General features: G+C 39.7%; 1 protein-coding gene across 1 annotated transcript in view; it reads left to right on the top strand.

Annotated features, from left to right (window-relative positions):
- LOC124774996 overlaps positions 1 to 18791 on the top strand; it is a 338749-nt gene that overhangs the window by 149075 nt on the left and 170883 nt on the right. The window contains exon 9 of the mRNA XM_047249749.1: positions 3042 to 3215. Coding sequence (XP_047105705.1) covers positions 3042 to 3215 — 174 coding nt within the window. The remainder of the gene's footprint in view (positions 1 to 3041; positions 3216 to 18791) is intronic.

Genomic DNA, 18791 nt, shown 5'->3' with positions numbered 1-18791 from the left:
GTAGAAAGAAATGTTGAGACCAAGGAAATTAACATAAATTTAGGCCAGTTGGGTGGTTGTGATCCAATGAGCTGTTAAAACAGCAGTTCCCACTTGTAGAGTTGTGGAAAACTGGTATTTGGGTGAGGGAACCAGATGGCAAGTTTGATAAAACAAGCACCAAGATCAAGACTGTCATGCCAGAGAGCATGCGCTGCAACAGGACATTGTGTGTTGCAGTATAAGCAGTCTATCTGTTCCCATTCATTGTGACTGATAAGCTGGTGGTATTCATAGCAATGTAGAAGACCAAACAGTATTTAGAAAACAGCTGGCACCTGAAGTGATGTTCCACGGGTGGCTCTCGCTTTGAAAATATATTTTTTGCCAATTACAGGGCTGTTATAGGTGGTGGTAGGAGGGTGGATAGGCCAAGTCTTACAGTGGGGACTGTCAAGGAGTAGGAGCCAAAGAGTAGGGAAATTGGTGCAGAAGGAACGTAGGGTCAGATATGGATATTGCAGAAATAAGGAGGGTGACAGAAAAAGGTCAGACAGAATGGACCTTGTTTCAGGACATCTTTTTAGGAAGTCATAGCCATGTTGTGGTAGCTGATTAACACATTCCAGACCGGGACAGTACTGAATGACAAGAGGTGTACTGCTACGTTGTTTATTGGAGGGATCAACTGTACCAGGATTGAATGTGAGGACCCAAGAAGTTGCCTCATCTATCTGTTTCCCCTCACCTGTCCACCATGAATAATGCACTTAGCTATCCACTTTCAACTTTTGCACAATAACTTTCCACTCTTAACTTTTGCATCATGTTTTGTCAGTGATCTCTATCTTTCAGATTATCGTATTTCTACCTATAAGCCCTCAGGTTTTTAAATCTTGCCCAGTGCAGTCCCCAACAGTCAGTCTTTATCTCATTCCATCTTGTAAGTCTCCAATGCTCCATTTCCTAAAACTCATCAACCCTTTTCCTTCATCCCTCTTTCTTTCCTTTCAATCCTTTTGCTAGAAGAAGCCACTGGCTCCGAAAACTTTCGTGATTCCATAACTTTTGTGTGTGTTTCTTCCTGCTGCCACTTTGTGAGCAGAATTTTTTGTCTATCCAATAGAACTTTCCACTAATGTAATTGAGTTACCATTTCTGTGATGGATGTAACGTAGAGTCTCTTTTCATTTTTTAAGAATTATATTCATGTAAGGATAGAAGTAGGTTTATTGAACTGTGTCCATTAGAATCATCAAAATCTCTTTTTGACATTCACTTCATAATTTGATCACCACAGTATATTTCGTCCATATAAATCTGTTACCACAGAAGACAGCACTGTTACAGAATAATTTTTGCTCTGGAAACATTACAGCGATAGAAGTTGTTGATAATATTGATACACAAAGCGCGTGTTTATAAGTGTTGCTTTGTAACTTTCTGAAGACCAAATTGAGCAAATAAACAATATATATTGGAGTCATTAAGCAGTAGATAGGAAATTATAGCTAATCTTCCAAAATTTTCCCTCCTCTTTACACCACACCACAGATAAACCGCTATGTTGTTGTGACCCTGCCGTTTGGTTGTGTGTAGGGTTGTGCATTAGAGACAAAAAAGGAAGGAGAAGAGACTGGCAAAGGAGAAGAGGAGGCACAGTCTAGGAGAGGGTTGAACAACAAGGGAAGGGAACAGGAATGTTGCCCAACTGAGATTGATCCAATGTAGGGGAAGACAGTCACATTGTATAGTGTTGCAGAATGTGTAAATGTGGGAAGGTGAGGACTGAATAGAGGGAGAATGACACAGTAGAGAGAATAAGTAGATAGACTTATGAATGTAAATAAAGTGAGGTGGCCAGAGTGCATTGTTGAGGGGTAGAAAGTTTGTGGTGGGGGGATGGAAAGGGATGCAAACAAGAGCAGACAATAGTGAAGAACAGGACTAACATACCTTGAGGCCAAGATGATTGTGGAACAAAAGGAAATGCTAAGAGAGTACCTACCAGTGCAATACAGAGAAGCTAATGTTTGGAGGGGGGTCCAGCTGTGACAGGTTGTGAAGGAGCCATTAAAATCAACCATGCTGTGCTCTGCACATGCTGCGCCATTTGATAATCAACCTTGCCCTTGGCCACAGTTTGTCAGGGATCGTTCATCCAATCATTTAAATGAATAACTGGCACGTAAAGAGAGAGAGAGAGAGAGAGAGAGAGAGAGAGAGAGAGAGAGAGAGAGAGAGAGAGAGATATGTGGAGTTGGTAAATGATGTGACTGTTTTCTTGGGTGGCCTGAGAATGGCAGATCATCAAAATGAATAACTCCTTACTCACTGTGCTAAAGGCCTTGCCTATACCTCCACAGACAGGTGATCTACAAATACATCTATTGTGCTTTATCTCTCATATACCTAACACTCCAGTGAGCCCCACTAATCAAATGCAAAGGAGCACTGCACTTATTGCCCATTACCATCTCACACGAGAGCTGCTAACAACTTCCTGTGCCACGGCTGCAAACACTTTGCATTGTCACTGAAATGACGAATACCCTCCTCACTGTTTTTCCCATCCCCATAAAGTAATAATCTTCCACCCATAAAATTGGTAAGGTCTGTATTGTATAATTAGGCCAGAAAGGCTGGTGTCATTGATGTTATGATGATCCACTAATGTGTAGTTGTTTTGAGACCAAATTTATGTGCCTGCTTGCTAGTACATCTGTTTGATGTTTCAGTTTAATTAGATATCATATACGCTCTTGTGTTGCTTTGGCTGTTGTTCTCCTTCTCTTTCCTTTTCTGTCATGTCAATTTCAGTGCAGTTTCTTAATTCATCTCAATGTTCTGCCTTTACATTCTGTTGCTTCTGAGCTTAGTTTGAAGTAGTATTCCTTCCTGTGCATATGTCTCATACCAGGAAGAGTTTTTGTATTTTTGATTTCAGCTAGGGTGCTTTACTTGAAAATGTCAGCAGTATGAGAGTTTGAAGAAACCACATAGTCATTCTGCCCTAACTGTTCTGATAATAGCTTCTGTAGTAATTGTCTTATCTCCTTTAGGAACAAGAGACAAGTGGTGTGGTCAATATTGATCAGGAAACTACACTTTTACCATCTACACAGACAGGCAGTTCACCAACCAGTACATTAACGTCACAGATATATGAACAGCATTCTCCAGATGATGATGTCTCATCCACCAGGAGGAAGTTAACAGGACAACCACCACCTCAGGTGAGCAGTTTGTTTTTTGTCTCTCATTAATTTTGAGCTAAAGCTTTTCGCACCTATCTCACTTGTTATTTAGGGACAAGTTTTTAGGTACAAGTTTTTCATGAAACCTGAAAGGGTGACTGTTTTTCCCCTCTCTCTCCAGGCAAAGATAAACAAAACTTGAACATTGTTGGAAAAACAGTTGGTATGGAACAGAGAAAAACTGTACATTTTGTAGAAGGTTTCTGCGAAATGTATTACAGACCAACTGTATTAGGCTTGTACACGTAGCGGGGTACTGCTTTGATTGACCACTATTAGTTTGAATCTGAGTCACATACAAATTCTTGGTAGTTTGAGTGGTAGGGGGCAACCAGAGCTCCTTACCATCTTACTTGCCAGGACAGTTAATGAGTTGAGTCAATCTGAACAGATACCATGTGTAAACAGTAACATGCCAAATCCGAGGTTACAGAACTTGTTCAGTGCGTTATAAAGAGTAAAGGGGCTCATGGGAAGTTCAACCTTTGAGTATACAGAAATTTCTGCAGTAACTGGAATTCTTAAAAAATTATGACATCTTCAGAATCAGAATAAAGTAAGTAAACTACCCATTATCCAATGGACCTAATAAGAAATATTAATATATAAATAATCATACACAATAATTTAAAGGGTTAGAAAAGAATAATGTTCTGTTGTTACATTTGACTGAGTCTCTGGACAGTGCTGCCCCCTCTGGAGGTATTTGTATATGAGGGACAGTGGTCAGTGGGCCACCCCTCTGAGGGCACCTAACAGTACACTCGCTTTGGCGATATTTGGCAATGGTGAATGGGCTGTCAGTCGGACGGGTTTCCTTAGCTTGTGGCCGTGGGTGCCATGTAAACGGCAATGATGTGTGTTTTGATTGTTAACTTAACTATGAATAATAAGTGATTATCTCAATTCTCGTGTTTTATTACAATCTGAATGGATTCGAACCATTATACATTTCTCTTCAATTCATGGTCCTCCGGTAAATTTACGTTTTCATCTGTGGACACTAACATTTTGGTCCTTCGGGCCATATTGTGATGGATTTGACAAAGTAACATGCAGCGACAGCCATCCATTGGCGGAATGGCAGCGATGAGTGTCTACAGAACAAAACGGAGGCTCAGCCTGCAGAGTACAATCATTTACTGGATACATTAACAGGTGAAACACACAATGTAATTGCCCATATCCTTGTGAATATTACTAACTTTAAGGTGGCCTTTGATTTGGTCTGTAAATGATACAATAATCCTCGACTGATTGCATGAGCACACTTAAGGAAACTGCTAACGCTACCACCGGCAATGACAAAGCCATGTTCAAGTGAACTTCGTGCACTACGAAATGAAGCTTTAAGCAATGTGCATGCGCTGATGGCATTACAGCTAGATGTATCTTTGCAAGACGTAATTACATCACAGCTCCTTATAGAAAGGGTTGAACATTCTATAAGAACAGAATTTGAAGCCAGCCTGAGTTCGAGTAGCTTTCCAACATTTAAAGAAGCTTGTGCCTTTCTTGAGAATATATGTAAATCTGTAGAAATAGCCAAGAATATAGCAGCACAACGTCATGGCCCAACTGTTAATAAACATCAGAATGCACCCTACACCAAGCAGTTTGGGCATTTGAAACAGACATACGTTGCTACAAATACTGCATGTGTCATGTGCTACCAGCCTCATGCGCTACACAAGTGCAGCAAATTCAAGCCATGTGTTGTGAACGCAATTATGTTGTGATGCACAACTTGTGCTACAACTGTCGGAAGAATGATCACAGGGCTTCTCAATGCAACTCCATTACCTGTCATACCTGTGGTAAACAACACCGCACGTTATTACATACAGAAACACAATGGACACAAGATGCACCAAGGAAGGAGTGTACAGGTGACATGCAACACACACACAATGTCAGACATCCATCAACTACATCGAGCTGTTGTTCACTGAAGATCAGTCCAGGAAAAAGAATACTCCTTGCAACAGCGAGAATAAGGTTGCAGGATATCAGTGGGAAATGGCAGACTTGTCATGCTTTATTAGATTCTGGGTCACAGTCATGCTTCATATCGGAAGCATGTGCACAACGCCTCACACTTTAAAGGTGACACAACAGAGTACCGATTCAAGGAATAGGTGCAACCCACTCAGAAACAAAACACCGTGTGTCTATACTAGTGTGCTCCTGCGTAAGCAACTTTATGTCTTCCATTGAATGCTTAGTTTTGCCAAAGGTAACTGACACCTTGCCTGAACAAGTAATTGATCCCAGTACGTGGCACTTGTCAAATGTACAACTCGCTGATCTAGAGTTTTGGTCACCTGGAAAGATTGATGTGTTGCTGGGAACAGAATTTTGTCTTCACATTCACAAATCAAGGACTATCTCCATAGGAACTGATCATCCTGTGTTTCAAGAGACAGAACTAGGTTGGGTCATATCTGGTCAGTATCAAACGGTAGAGCGCAACATTTCGTCATGGGAGCTGGTTGTATCGTGCTTTGTAGAAATGAACACTGATGTTCAAACACTCTGGAAGAAATTCTGAGTGATAGAAGAGTTGAATCATGATGTAACGACAAAAGAAGAGGAACAATGTGAAGCACGCTCTGTGCAACACACAATGAAAGATTCCACAGGCAGATTTGTTGTCCATCTTCCATTTCACAAAGAGCTAGATAAATTAGGCAAATCTTTCAACACTGCAGCAAAATGTTTCTCTCAGATTGAATGGAAACACTGCAGCAAAACGCTTCTGTCAGATTGAACAGAAATTGGCGAGACAACCGTAGCTTAAAGAAAGATGCAAACTGTTTATGAGGGAATATGAAGACTTAGGACATATGGAGCCAGTAGCTACATGTGCTGCCATTTCATACTACATGCCACACTATGCAGTTTTTAAGGAAGCCAGCTTGGCTACCAAAACACGAATAGTTTTTGATTGTTCGGCCAAAACGAGCTCCAATTTGTCACTAAACAGTTTGTTGATGGTCATACCAATAATGCAACAGGATTTGTGCTTCATAATATTACACTTCCGCATGCATTGCATTGCCTTCACAGCTGACAGAGAGAAGATGTATCGACATGTTCTGGTAGCAGGTGAAGATCGTGCCTACCAATTAATACTGTGGAAGAGTGACAGATCTGCACTACTGCAGGAATACCAGTTAAAGACAGTCACATGGGGAATGGCCTGTGCACCTTTTCTTGCAGTACGATGACTGTTACAATTAGCTCATGAAGAGGGCAGATGTAACAAGGCAGCAAACATTCTTGCTAACGACTTCTGTGGGGATGATTGTATCTCAGGTTGCGATACAGTAGAGGTTTCAATTAAAGTCCAGCAAGACTTCTCAAAACTTTTGAAGGAAGGTGGTTTCTTATTACGGAAGTGGTCTAGTAACAGTGTGGAATTCTTCGAAAATATCCCCTCATAGTTAAGTGACACAAGTACCCTTACGGCTTGATAATGATGAGGATATTAAAAGTTCAGGTTTACTCTGGCATTCAGCTGCTGATCAGTTCCTTGTTGTGAATACTGTCAAGCCGGCACGTAAGGTCTACAGCTTCACAAAATGCATTGTACTGACTACCACATCATCCATTTTTGATCCTCTGGGATTTATCAGTCCCATTGTTATCACATTCAGAATCTTTTTGCAACACCTGTGGCAGCTTCAGTTAACATGGGATGAGCCTTTGCGTCAAGAGTTGAATTTCATGTGGCAGACACTACACAGAGATCTTCGTATGATAGATAATATTCATGTTGATCATAGAGTCATTACAGAAGGGAAACTTGTCAGCATTCAACTGCACGGTTTCTGCCATGCTTCAGAGAAGGCCTATGGCTGTTGTATAGGTGTATGATCTACTAATCATCATGGAATCACATGTTTAAAATTATTAAGCTCCAAAACATGAGTGTCTCAATTGAAAAAGTTGTCCTTACCTCGCCAGGAACTCTGTGGTGCTCTCTTGCTGTTGCAACTACTACAGCATGTAGTTCGCTCGCTGGGTGTAGACATAGAATGAACTTACTTGTGGACTGACTCATCCATTGTACTGACATGGTTCGCATCTCCACCCATGCGTTGGAGGACATTTGTGGGGAACTGTGTCACTGAGATACAGGAAAATACAGCAGCTGCAGTGTGGAACCAAGTATCTACAATGGAAAACCCAGCTTCATGAGGAGTGTCTCCTGCAGACCTGCAAGAAAACAGCCTGTGATGTGAAGGAACAGCTTGGGCTAAGGAAGACATCACTTCATGGCCTGTGATAAACACTTCTAGTGATTCTGCAGCCCAGAAGCTGCCAGAAGAAAGGGCTAAAGTCCTTTGTCACATCAGCAGAGCAATTCACGATGGTATCATCTGTCGATTCTCAAAGTTGTCACAGTTACAGCAGATAATGGCATACTGTCTTAGATTCATTAATAACTGAAAGACTGCAAAGGAAATGAGAGCAACTGGTGAATGGTCTCACAGTGAACTGCAGGACATTTTGCTACAGTGTGTCAGGATAGCACAAGACGATACATACACAGCGAAAATCTACCAGTTGAAGACCATAAAGCTAGTGGATAAAAACAGCAATCTCAAATCACTGCATCCTATACTCGATGACATGAGACTGCTACGGGTTGCAGGCAGGCTACAAAATGATACGATAGAGAATATCATAAGAGGAGAAGCATCAACTCGTACTGCCACCTAACCATCACCTCGCACGACTAATAGTGGAAAATAAACATCATCATCTTTCTCACGCTGGGTGTCAACTGTTGCTTTCATCTCTCAGAAGGCAATACTGGATACCTAATGGACGAAATGCAATCCAGCATTTTCTGCATCAGTGCTTGACTTCTCAGCAATTAAAGGCGAATGCTGCACAGCACCTCATGGGATACCTGCCACGTCCAAGTGCTACAAGCTGTGAGGCCTTCCTTCAGTTGTGGGATTGATTACACAGGACCGTTCTACGTGGAAACAGGCTCACGGAGATCCAAATTAAAAGAAAAGTGCTATGTTGCCCTGTTTGTGTGTTTGGCTACATGAGCAGTGCATTTGGAGAGAGTTGGCAAGATGACAACTGAAGCATTCCTGTCAGTCCTCAGAAGATTTGTTTCATGGCGGAGTAGGTGCCAAAACCCGTGCAGCAACAATTGGAGAAACTTTGTTGGAGCTAGTTGGAAACTTCATGAGTTACAAACTGCTTTGAGCAGTCATTATCAGCAGACACAGGTGAAAAGCTTTATGCGCGAAGAAGACATTGACTGGCACTTCATTCCTCCTGCGTCACCACTTTCAAAGAGTTGACAACCCTGACTTTCCAGAATGAGGCTTGCTTGAACTCTTGTTCTCTCACATCACTGTCTTGCGATCCTACTGATCTCCAAGCCCTCACCCAAGGTCATTTCCTGATCCCTCAGCCAGATCTAGGTACAGCCAACCTGAGCTTGCTCACAAGGTAAGAACTACTGCAGCAAGGCTTTCGGCGGTGCTAGTCATCTGACTACCTGCATCATCTGCAGCAGCGGGCCAAGTGGATGATCCCTAGTCAGACTGAACAACTTGGTGCATTGTCATAGTAAGAGAAGATAACCTGCCACCCTTATGTTGGAAGTTTTCCGTCATTGAAGGTGTACACCCTGGGAGCGATGGAATGGTGCGAGTGGCCATTATTCACACGCTGCAAGGGGTTTTCAAGAGACCAATCTGCAAGCTATGTCCTTTACCGAGTGGCGTGATAGAAAATTGAACAGTGTATTCGTGTTTTTTATTTGTGTGTGTTTCTCCATTTGTCTTGTGTATACCTTGCAACAGACTCAGTGTATTTCATCATTTTTTATGTTTAAATGTGTATTTGTTTATGTGATTGTGATTTCCAGGTACCAGTTACAGACTCTATGGACAGAATACCTGATTGAAGGATGCAAATTTGTGTGTATTTACTTGTGTTATTTTCTATGATGTGGCAGGACTTGTGTTACTTGTATTATGCTGGAAAGAAATTAATGTTTCTTTAGCTGCTGGTATGTTCGGTTGTTACATTTGATTGAGTCTCTGGACAGTGCTGCCCTCTCTGAAGGTATTTGTACATGAGGGACAGTGGTCAGTGGGTCACCCCTCCAAGGGCACCTAACGGTACACTCACCGTGGCGAGGGAGAGATTTAGCAGTGGTGAATGGGCTGTTGCTCAGGCGACTGTCCTTAGCTCTTGGACGCACATACCATGTAAATGGCAAAGATGTATATTTTGTTGGTTACCTTACCTATGAATAGTAAGTGATTATCTCAGCTCTCATGTTTCATTACAGTATGAATGGATTCGGACCATTGTACAATTCTCTTCAATTCATGGTCCTCCAGTACATTTATGTTTTCGTCTGCGGACGCTAACACATAATGTACTCAGAAATAGTTACTCTCACACTGTAAAATCTAATATCCATTCTACAGCTGAATAAAGTTTTTCAGAAATTGAACTGTTTTTAAAGCATCACTCAAAACTTCACTCCTGTAGTCAGTTTTTTAAAATATTTTGTGCAGGTGTAAAAAAAAATCTACTGTGCGGGGAAATAGTCAGGGCTGGAAACAGATGAGAGCTTGTAAATAATATAGAGCATTCATTATTAGAAAAAAGGAAATATATCATTTTATTTTCTCATGGGTATTTTATAGTAACGATTGGCGATTTATCTGATAATAAATATCCAGCCAATGTTTTTTTTAACAATTTATTCAACCACGAACATGTTTTCGAGCCACTGCAGGCTCATCATCAGATGGAAGTGTTACAAGAACATTATGTTGTGGACCAAGTGTAGCTAGATGCCGTGCTGATGCTGCTGGCGGAAATGATGGATATTTAGTAATCTGGGACAAAATATTTACGAATCTGAAAGATTTTTACGTTTTTGGTACTTGCAGTGCACTGCCTTCTGGTATTCGTATCAGATCTCTTCCTATAATGTACATTATTAAGATATGTACACAAATATACACAATATTTAGCTGCACTTGGTTTTACACTGATTCACCGAAAGTAAACACTGGATGTTTTTCAAAGAATATGTATATGATAGATATTACACTTTACTACATCATGATCTTTGGCAAGAGATACATTGTTTTACAGTACAGTACAGATATATTTTAGTAAATTTTGCTAGCTGCAAGTGTGTTTTTGTATTGGCAACAGAATGTTAATATGGGTTAACAGATAAACAAAAGGTAAACAGAGAGAGTGGAATTTTACTTCTTAATGGAAAAACTTTTTGTAAGTTACAGAATGGCACAGTTGTTACATGGCAAGCAGAACAAAATTTTTTGTAGGAATATGAATGTATGTTGTTGTTATCATTTTTGTTGTGTTGGTGCTGGGATGTCCTGGCTTGAAGAAATGTTTTTGTGTTGATTCGGTTTGTTCATTTAGGATTTTTTGGGATGATTTTAGTTTGTGGATGTAAATCTGTAATTGTTCAAAGAGGTCCATCTGTAATCTTGTCTCAGTGATGTGTAGCACAGAAAGATTCTCTTTGATAATCACCAACAGTGTATTCATCATGACCAATATGCGATGCAAAACTGGACTTATTCAAGTTTTTGAGTTGAAGGGCATACATACGTTCTTTGTAGCGGGTTGCAAAATTTCTCTCAGTGTGACCTATGTAGAAGCAAATGCTGTAGCATGTGAGATTGTATATGCCAGAATTTTTATGCCGATCTCCAGTGGCTTAATTATTGTGAACAATTATATTTTGTAGTTTGTCAGTGTGGTCTGAAAAGATTTGGAAATTTATATGACACTTTGCCAGGAAATGGAAGACAAACGTATTGTGGCATTTCTTTCTTATCTCGTAATCCACAATGGATGTATTGAAAATGGTAAGGATTGCCAGGGAGGTGAGAGAATGTAGCTCCAGTAGCTGCAGACCCAACTTGAAACAGAAGAGAAATGCAGATGTGTAGAAGACAAAGTTATTTAGTGTCTGCTGTGGCAGCGACTTGGAATAGAAGAGCAATAAGTTTTTAAACTGCGACTCCTAGAGTCCCTCAGTCCCACAGTCTGTGGTCTTGCAGCATGATTTGATTGGCAGGGAGACTTTCCTGATGACAATTCAGTCTATTCCAGCATGAATTGGTTGACTATTGCCGTATCAGTCAAGGTGGCCTCTTTGTAAAACCCAAATAATAAAAAAAATTCTTGTGTTTGGGACCTGGGGCACCTTGTACATCTCCTCCCCTTCCATGAAATAACTGACAACCTCAGTGCGGCATTACGTCTAGGGTTAAAAATATATTAATTTCATTTAACAAGTCAGCTCTTGAAATATGGGTTTAATTGTAACATCACTATGTGGTGACTACAGTGTTCAACACAAGACTGTGACGGTGGTGGCATAAATGTAGATGAAGATGGTTTCAGAGACAGTTTTAAGGAGCACAAGCAACTGAAACAGTTGGATAACAATGATTAGAACACAATGTAAAAATAATCACAACATGTTTACAGGTCAATTTTTAAGACTGATAAAGAAAGTGAATTAGTGAGCATTATTAGAAGTGGTAACAGACCAAGTGGGATATATGTACTGGAATAGGAATAGAAGAAAAGGTTATTTGAGAATATTGGCTTGGTAGTAGGAATGAGAGAGGAAAAAGACTAATTGAGTTCTGCAGTAAATTTCAGATAGCAGTAGTAAATATCATGTTAAAAAATCACAAGAAGAGGAGATATACTTGGAAAAGGTTGGGAGATAAGGGAAGATTTCAGTTAGGTTACATAGTAGTCAGGCAGAGTTTCTGAAATTGTATATTGGATTACGATGTGTACGCAGAAGCAGATATATACTCAGATCACAATTTAGTATTAATGAAAAGTAAGCTGAAGCTTGAGAGAATAGTCAAGGGGAATCATTGTACAAAGAAATGGGAGGAATGAAGAGATACACTTGAAGTTCTCTGAGGCTATAGATATTGTGATAATGAATATCTCAGTAGGCATTTCAGTTGAAGAGGAATTGATATCTCTGAAAAGGATCATCACAGAAGCTGGAAAAATATATAGAGGCATAAGCAAGACGACTATTACAAGACCATGGTAACAGAAGAAATGCTCCAGTTGATCAATGAAAGAAGTACAAAAATGCACAGAGAAATTCTGGAATACAAATATACAGGTCTCTTGGGTATGAAATAAACAAGAAGTTCAGGGAAGCTAACGTGAAACAGCTTTATGAAAAAGTGAAGAAATTGAAAAAGTAATGATTGCCAGGAGGACTGAATGTGCATACAGAATAGTCAAAACAACCTTCGATGAAATTAAAAGAAGGATAGTAACATTAAGAGTGCAATGGGAATTCCACTGTTAAATGCAGAGGAGAGGGTGGATAGGTGTAAAAAGTACATTGAAGGCCTTTATGAGGAGGAAGATTTGTCTGATGATGTGATAGAAGAAGAAACACTAGTTGATATAGAAGAGATAGGGGTCCAGTATAAGAATCAGAATTTAAAATAGCTTTTGGAATCCTTGATCGAATGAGGTATAAGGGAATTCAATCAAAATTTCTAAAATCACTGTGGGAAGTGGCAACAAAATGACTATTCATATTGGTGTGTAGATTGTAAAAGTCTGGCAATATACCATCTGACTTACAAAAAAATGAAAAAATGTCATCCACACAATTCCTAAGATAGCAAGAGCTGACAAAAGTGACAATTATCTCACAATCAGCTTAACATCTTATGTATCTAAGTTGTTGACAAGAATGATATACAGAAGTATGGACAAGAAAATTGAGGATCTGTTAGATGATCATCATTTTGGCTTTCGTCGTAGGTAATGGAAGCAAGAGTGGGGGAAAAAAAGGACACATTCATAGGATTTGTTGACCTGGGAAATCTTTTGACAAATTAAAATAGTGCAAGATGTTTGAAATTCTGCGAAAAATAGAGGTCAGCTATAGGAAACGATGGGTAATATACAGTATGTACAAGAACCAAGAGGGAACGGTAAGATTGGAAGACCAAGAATGAAGTGTGTAGTTTTTCACCTAGTGTTGAATCTATACATTGAAGAAGCAATGACAGAACTAAAAGGTTCAAGAGTGAGAGTAAAATTCAAGATAAAAGGATCTCAGTGATAAAATCTGCTGATAACATTTCTATCCTTACTGAAAGTGAATAACAGTTATTCAACTGGCTGAATGGAATGAACAGTCTAATGAGTACAGAATATGGATTGAGAGTAAATTGAAGAAATACAAAAGTAATGAGAAATAGTAGAAATCAGAACAGTGAGAAACTTAACATCAGAATTGCTGTTTATGAAGTAATGAAGTTAAGGATTTCTGCTACTTAAGCAGCAAAAAACCCGTGATGGACAGAGCAAGGAGGACATAAAAAGCAGACTGACAATAGCCAAAAGGGAAGTCCTGGCCAAGAGAAGTCTACCAGTATCAAACATAGGCTTTAATTTGAGGAGGAAGTTTCTGAGGCACAAGATTGTGAAGTAGTGAAATGTGGACTGAAGAGAATCAAAGCATTTGAGCTGTGGTGCTACAGAAGAATGTTGAAAATTAGATGGGCTGATAAGGTAAGAAATGAGGAGGTTCCCCACAGGATGAGGGAGGAAAGAAAGAAATTGAAAACACTGACAAGAACAAGAAGCAGGATGATAGGACATCCATTAAGAAATCGGGGAATAACTTTCATGATACTAGAGGGAGCTGTAGAGAATAAAAACTATAGAGGAATACAGAGATTGGAATACGTCCAGCAGATAACTGAGGACGTTTGTTGCAAGTGCTACTCTTGAGATGAAAAGGACAGCACAGGACAGAAGTTTGAGGTGGGCTGCATTAAACCAGTCAGAAGATAGAGGACTCAAAGAAGGAAGTGGGGTTGGGCAGTATGTGACATTGAAAGGTTTCGTTGTCAGACTGCAGCTGGTTTTTTTTAAGATGATGTGGGCTCGCATTTTCCAGTGTCCTAACAGTCACTGGCTAACCAACATGGTGGCACCAGTTTGTTGCCGGCCTGACAGTAAGGCAGATCAAAATCACAGAACAGACTTTTGAAACACATCAGTTTGCTTTAACAGTAATCAGGGAGGACTGAAGTGTCATAGATAATATTTATTTTCAGTTTGTTAGCACCACCATCCACATTATCTAAGTAACATTGTAACTGTTTAACTGACCAAAGAAAAGTTGGAAACCTGAAAAGATATTAATTTGCAGAAGGCACCAAGTCAACTATCTGATTTTTCTGGACATCAGCCACAGTGATCTATGAGAGCTAATAGATTTAACTAACAAAAGTATAAAGCTATACAACTCTGAAACGTGACACTTCACATTGTATTAATGTGCTTTATAAACAAATAAGAACTCACGTAAAATAAACCCTTTGAGTGATCCAAATTTATGTGATCAGAGCAGCAAGATAATGAAGTTCAGTTAAACTCATGATAATAAAGCATAAAATGGACAAATAAGCACAATTAAGAAAACTGTTGTTTGAAGCAGTCAAAAACGTAAACAAATCATAAGACCAACACAAAAATAATGTGGTGGGAATAGTTTCAGTTAAAGAAAACAATCTTGGATGAGATTACAAAATTGAGGTTCATGACAGTGGAAAAGCGAAGTCATAATTAATTTTGGCACATCATCTTGATACAATCCATTGGAACTCAGCCAAGACACATGATCAGCTGGAGGGGCTCTATGTGCTATACTACAAAACTTTCACTTGGAACGGCAGTATGTAGTCACGATCAGCATCAGAATAACAGGCAGGGTTGGAAGTCTCACTACAGGGAACAAAAAGATACCATGCTGGTATAATGCTGTAATATTGATGGCAGCTTGGTTTATAAGGAGCAGTCAAATGAAAACAGGATTGATAGTAAGTAAGCTGTTTATGCCAAGGTTGTTTCAATTATGCTCAGAAATTTTGCTAGGGAACCGTTACACTTCTTCTGTACAGTTAGTATCTTCCCACGCAATTTTCATATTTTTGGAGTTCCTAAGAAAGAAGTTTTTGGCCACCGACTTGCTTCAGACAAAGAGGTGAACACATAGGTACAATCATTGTTCCATAGGCAACCAAAAATATTTTTTTGTGAAGGCATTGACCATTTTTTCTCAAAGTGGGATTAATTTATTAAAAGTTATGGCAATTACTTTCAAAATAATAAACAGTTTCCTTCCTGTTTTTCACCTGTGTCATTTTTGTTTGGCTGCCTCTCACAGTCTTATTTGTTGTTGCTCTTGTGCCATCAGCTGATCTAAAGACTTGAGCAAATTGGTGGTGTTAGTATCAGGAAGAATTGATAAGACAAGATGTGTACTAAGAGAGAACTTCATTTCCAGAATGAATAACAGGAATGGTTCAGCAGTGGTATTCAAAGTTTAAGAACCTTCACCATCGCAGCGTGTCAGCAATCATTGGTTAATATATTAAAAACTAGAAACCTGCCTCGATTGCGAAAAAGCACGTAGTGTTAACCTAGGTTTCGGCGTAGATAACTACACCTTCTTCAGAACAATAAAACCCACAAGTGCCTAAGAAGACCTTTGTCAATGATTAAAAGAACACAGTAGCTAACATTTATAAACGAAAAAAAGGGAAACACAAACAGTACATGTGTACAAAGTCTAAACCGTTACTTAACTTAATGGTGTAACCTCCACCTCACACCGGCCTATGTTCGATGGGCCATCGAATGGGCCATGGGTGATGGGAGACATGAACCCTTTATATCTGTAGTAGCATATTTTCCAGGCAGTAGTTGACAGGGCAGAGAGAGTGCAGAATGCTAATGTGAGCATCGTGCGTTCAAGTGTCAGTGCTTCCCCATTTTATTTTAAATTTTTACATTACTTTCACTTCAGAGGAACTGAAATAATTATCAATGTTCTGTATTTACTAATAGTTTCATAAAAAGGCATGTAAGGATAAGGCAAAGGAAAATTTGGGATTCCAGATAAATTTCCAGGAAGGAATCATAAGGTATGCATGAGAACTTTATATGAAAAGTTAGATACTTCTATTATTTTACAGTTGATGTGCTGGTTAAATATTCAGCATAAGAACAGGGTAAGCAGTAATTTTCATGGCATCTTGCACACATTATGCAAATTGTACTTTTGCAATTACATCGTCATTTTAAAGTGTCTGCAGGAAAACAAACTTGATTTACATTCATAAAAGGTTCTTTCTCGTCTGACAGTTTGGCAGTAAATGACATGTAACACATCACATTGCCAAATAATGGCAATGATAGCTGGTACATGTGATGTACACTGGAATGTGTTATGGTGTGATTTCTTTTTCTCTCTCAGTAAGATAAGAGCAGCTTTTTGATCAAATTCTTTACCTGATGATAAAAATAGACATCACAGGATTACATTAGCTGTTGTGGGCTGTCCAGAAGTTAAAATGAAACTAATGGAATATGAAGTCCTGTACATGTTAATTACCATCCCTTTTTGGAATGTAATTTGCAGAGTCCTTGTAGACACTGTAAGTACAATTCTTTCTCGGAAATTTATTTCCAACCCAAAACTTCCCTTTGCCTTAGCTTTTCATGCTGTTTATGGAAATATTCCCCGCCATGAACCATGGACCTTGCCGTTGGTGGGGAGGCGTGCGTGCCTCAGCGATACAGATGGCCGTACCGTAGGTGCAACCACAACGGAGGGGTATCTGTTGAGAGGCCAGACAAACGTGTGGTTCCTGAAGAGGAGCAGCAGCCTTTTCAGTAGTTGCAGGGGCAACAGTCTGGATGATTGACTGATCTGGCCTTGTAAAACTAACCAAAACGGCCTTCCTGTGCTGGTACTGCGAACGACTGAAAGCAAGAGGAAACTAAAGCCGTAATTTTTCCCGAGGGCATGCAGCTTTACTGTATGGTTAAATGATGATGCCGTCCTCTTGGGTAAAATATTCCGGAGGTAAAATAGTCCCCCATTCGGATCTCCGGGCGGGGACTACTCAAGAGGACTTCGTTATCAGGAGAAAGAAAACTGACATTCTACGGATTGGAGCGTGGAATGTCAGATCCCTTAATCGGGCAGTTAGGTTAGAAAATTTAACAAGGGAAATGGATAGGTTAAAGGTAGATATAGTGGGAATTAGCGAAGTTCGGTGGCAGGAGGAACAAGACTTTTGGTCAGGTGAATACAGGGTTATAAATACAAAATCAAATAGGGGTAATGCAGGAGTAGGTTTAATGATGAATAAAAAAATAGGAGTGCGGGTAAGCTACTACAAACAGCATAGTGAACACATTATTGTGGCCAAGATAGACACGAAGCCCACGCCTACTACAGTAGTACAAGTTTATATGCCAACTAGCTCTGCAGATGATGAAGAAATTGATGAAATGTATGATGAGATTAAAGAAATTCGGGTAGTGAGGGGAGACGAAAATTTAATAGTTATGGGTGACTGGAATTCGAGAGTAGGAAAAGGGAGAGAAGGAAACATAGTAGGTGAATATGGATTGGGGTTAAGAAATGAAAGAGGAAGCCGTCTGGTAGAATTTTGCACACAGCATAACTTAATCATAGCTAACACTTGGTTCAAGAATCATAAAAGAAGGTTGTATACATGGAAGAATCCTGGAGATACTAGCAGGTATCAGATAGATTATATAATGGTGAGACAGAGATTTAGGAACCAGGTTTTAAATTGTAAGACATTTCCAGGGGCAGATATGGACTCTGACCACAATCTATTGGTTATGAACTGTAGATTAAAACTGAAGAAACTGCAAAAAGGTGTTAATTTAAGGAGATGGGACCTGGATAAACTGACTAAACCAGAGGTTGTACAGAGTTTCAGGGAGATCATAAGGAAACAATTGACAGGAATGGGGGAAAGAAATACAGTAGAAGAAGAATGGGTAGCTTTGAGGAATGAAATAGTGAAGGTAGCAGAGGATCAAGTAGGTGAAAAGACAAGGGCTAGTAGAAATCCTTGGGTAACAGAAGAAATATTGAATTTAATTGATAAAAGGAGAAAATATAAAAATGCAGTAAATGAAGCAGGCAAAAAGGAATACAAACGTCTCAAAAATGAGATGGACAGGAAGTGCAAAATGGCTAAGCAGGGATGCCTACAGGACAAAAGTAAGGATGTAGAGGCTTATCTCACTAGGGGCAAGATAGATACTGCCTACAGGAAAATTAAAGAGACCTTTGGAGAAAAGAGAGCCACTTGCATGAGAGGGTCTATATAAGGGCGATGTACTTGAGGACAATATTATGGAAATGGAAGAGAATGTAGATGAAGATGAAATGGGAGATATGATACTGCGTGAAGAGTTTGACAGAGCACTGAAAGACCTGAGTCGAAACAAGGCCCCGGGAGTAGACAACATTCCATTAGAACTACTGACGGGCTTGGGAGAGCCAGTCCTGACAAAACTCTACCATCAGGTGAACAAGATGTATGAGACAGGCGAAATACCCTCAGACTTCAAGAAGAATATAATAATTCCAATCCCACAGAAAGCAGGTGTTGACAG

Source organism: Schistocerca piceifrons, chromosome 2, assembly GCF_021461385.2.
Source record: "Schistocerca piceifrons isolate TAMUIC-IGC-003096 chromosome 2, iqSchPice1.1, whole genome shotgun sequence".
NCBI lineage: Eukaryota > Metazoa > Arthropoda > Insecta > Orthoptera > Acrididae > Schistocerca > Schistocerca piceifrons.
This window is presented reverse-complemented; position numbering and strand designations above follow the sequence as displayed.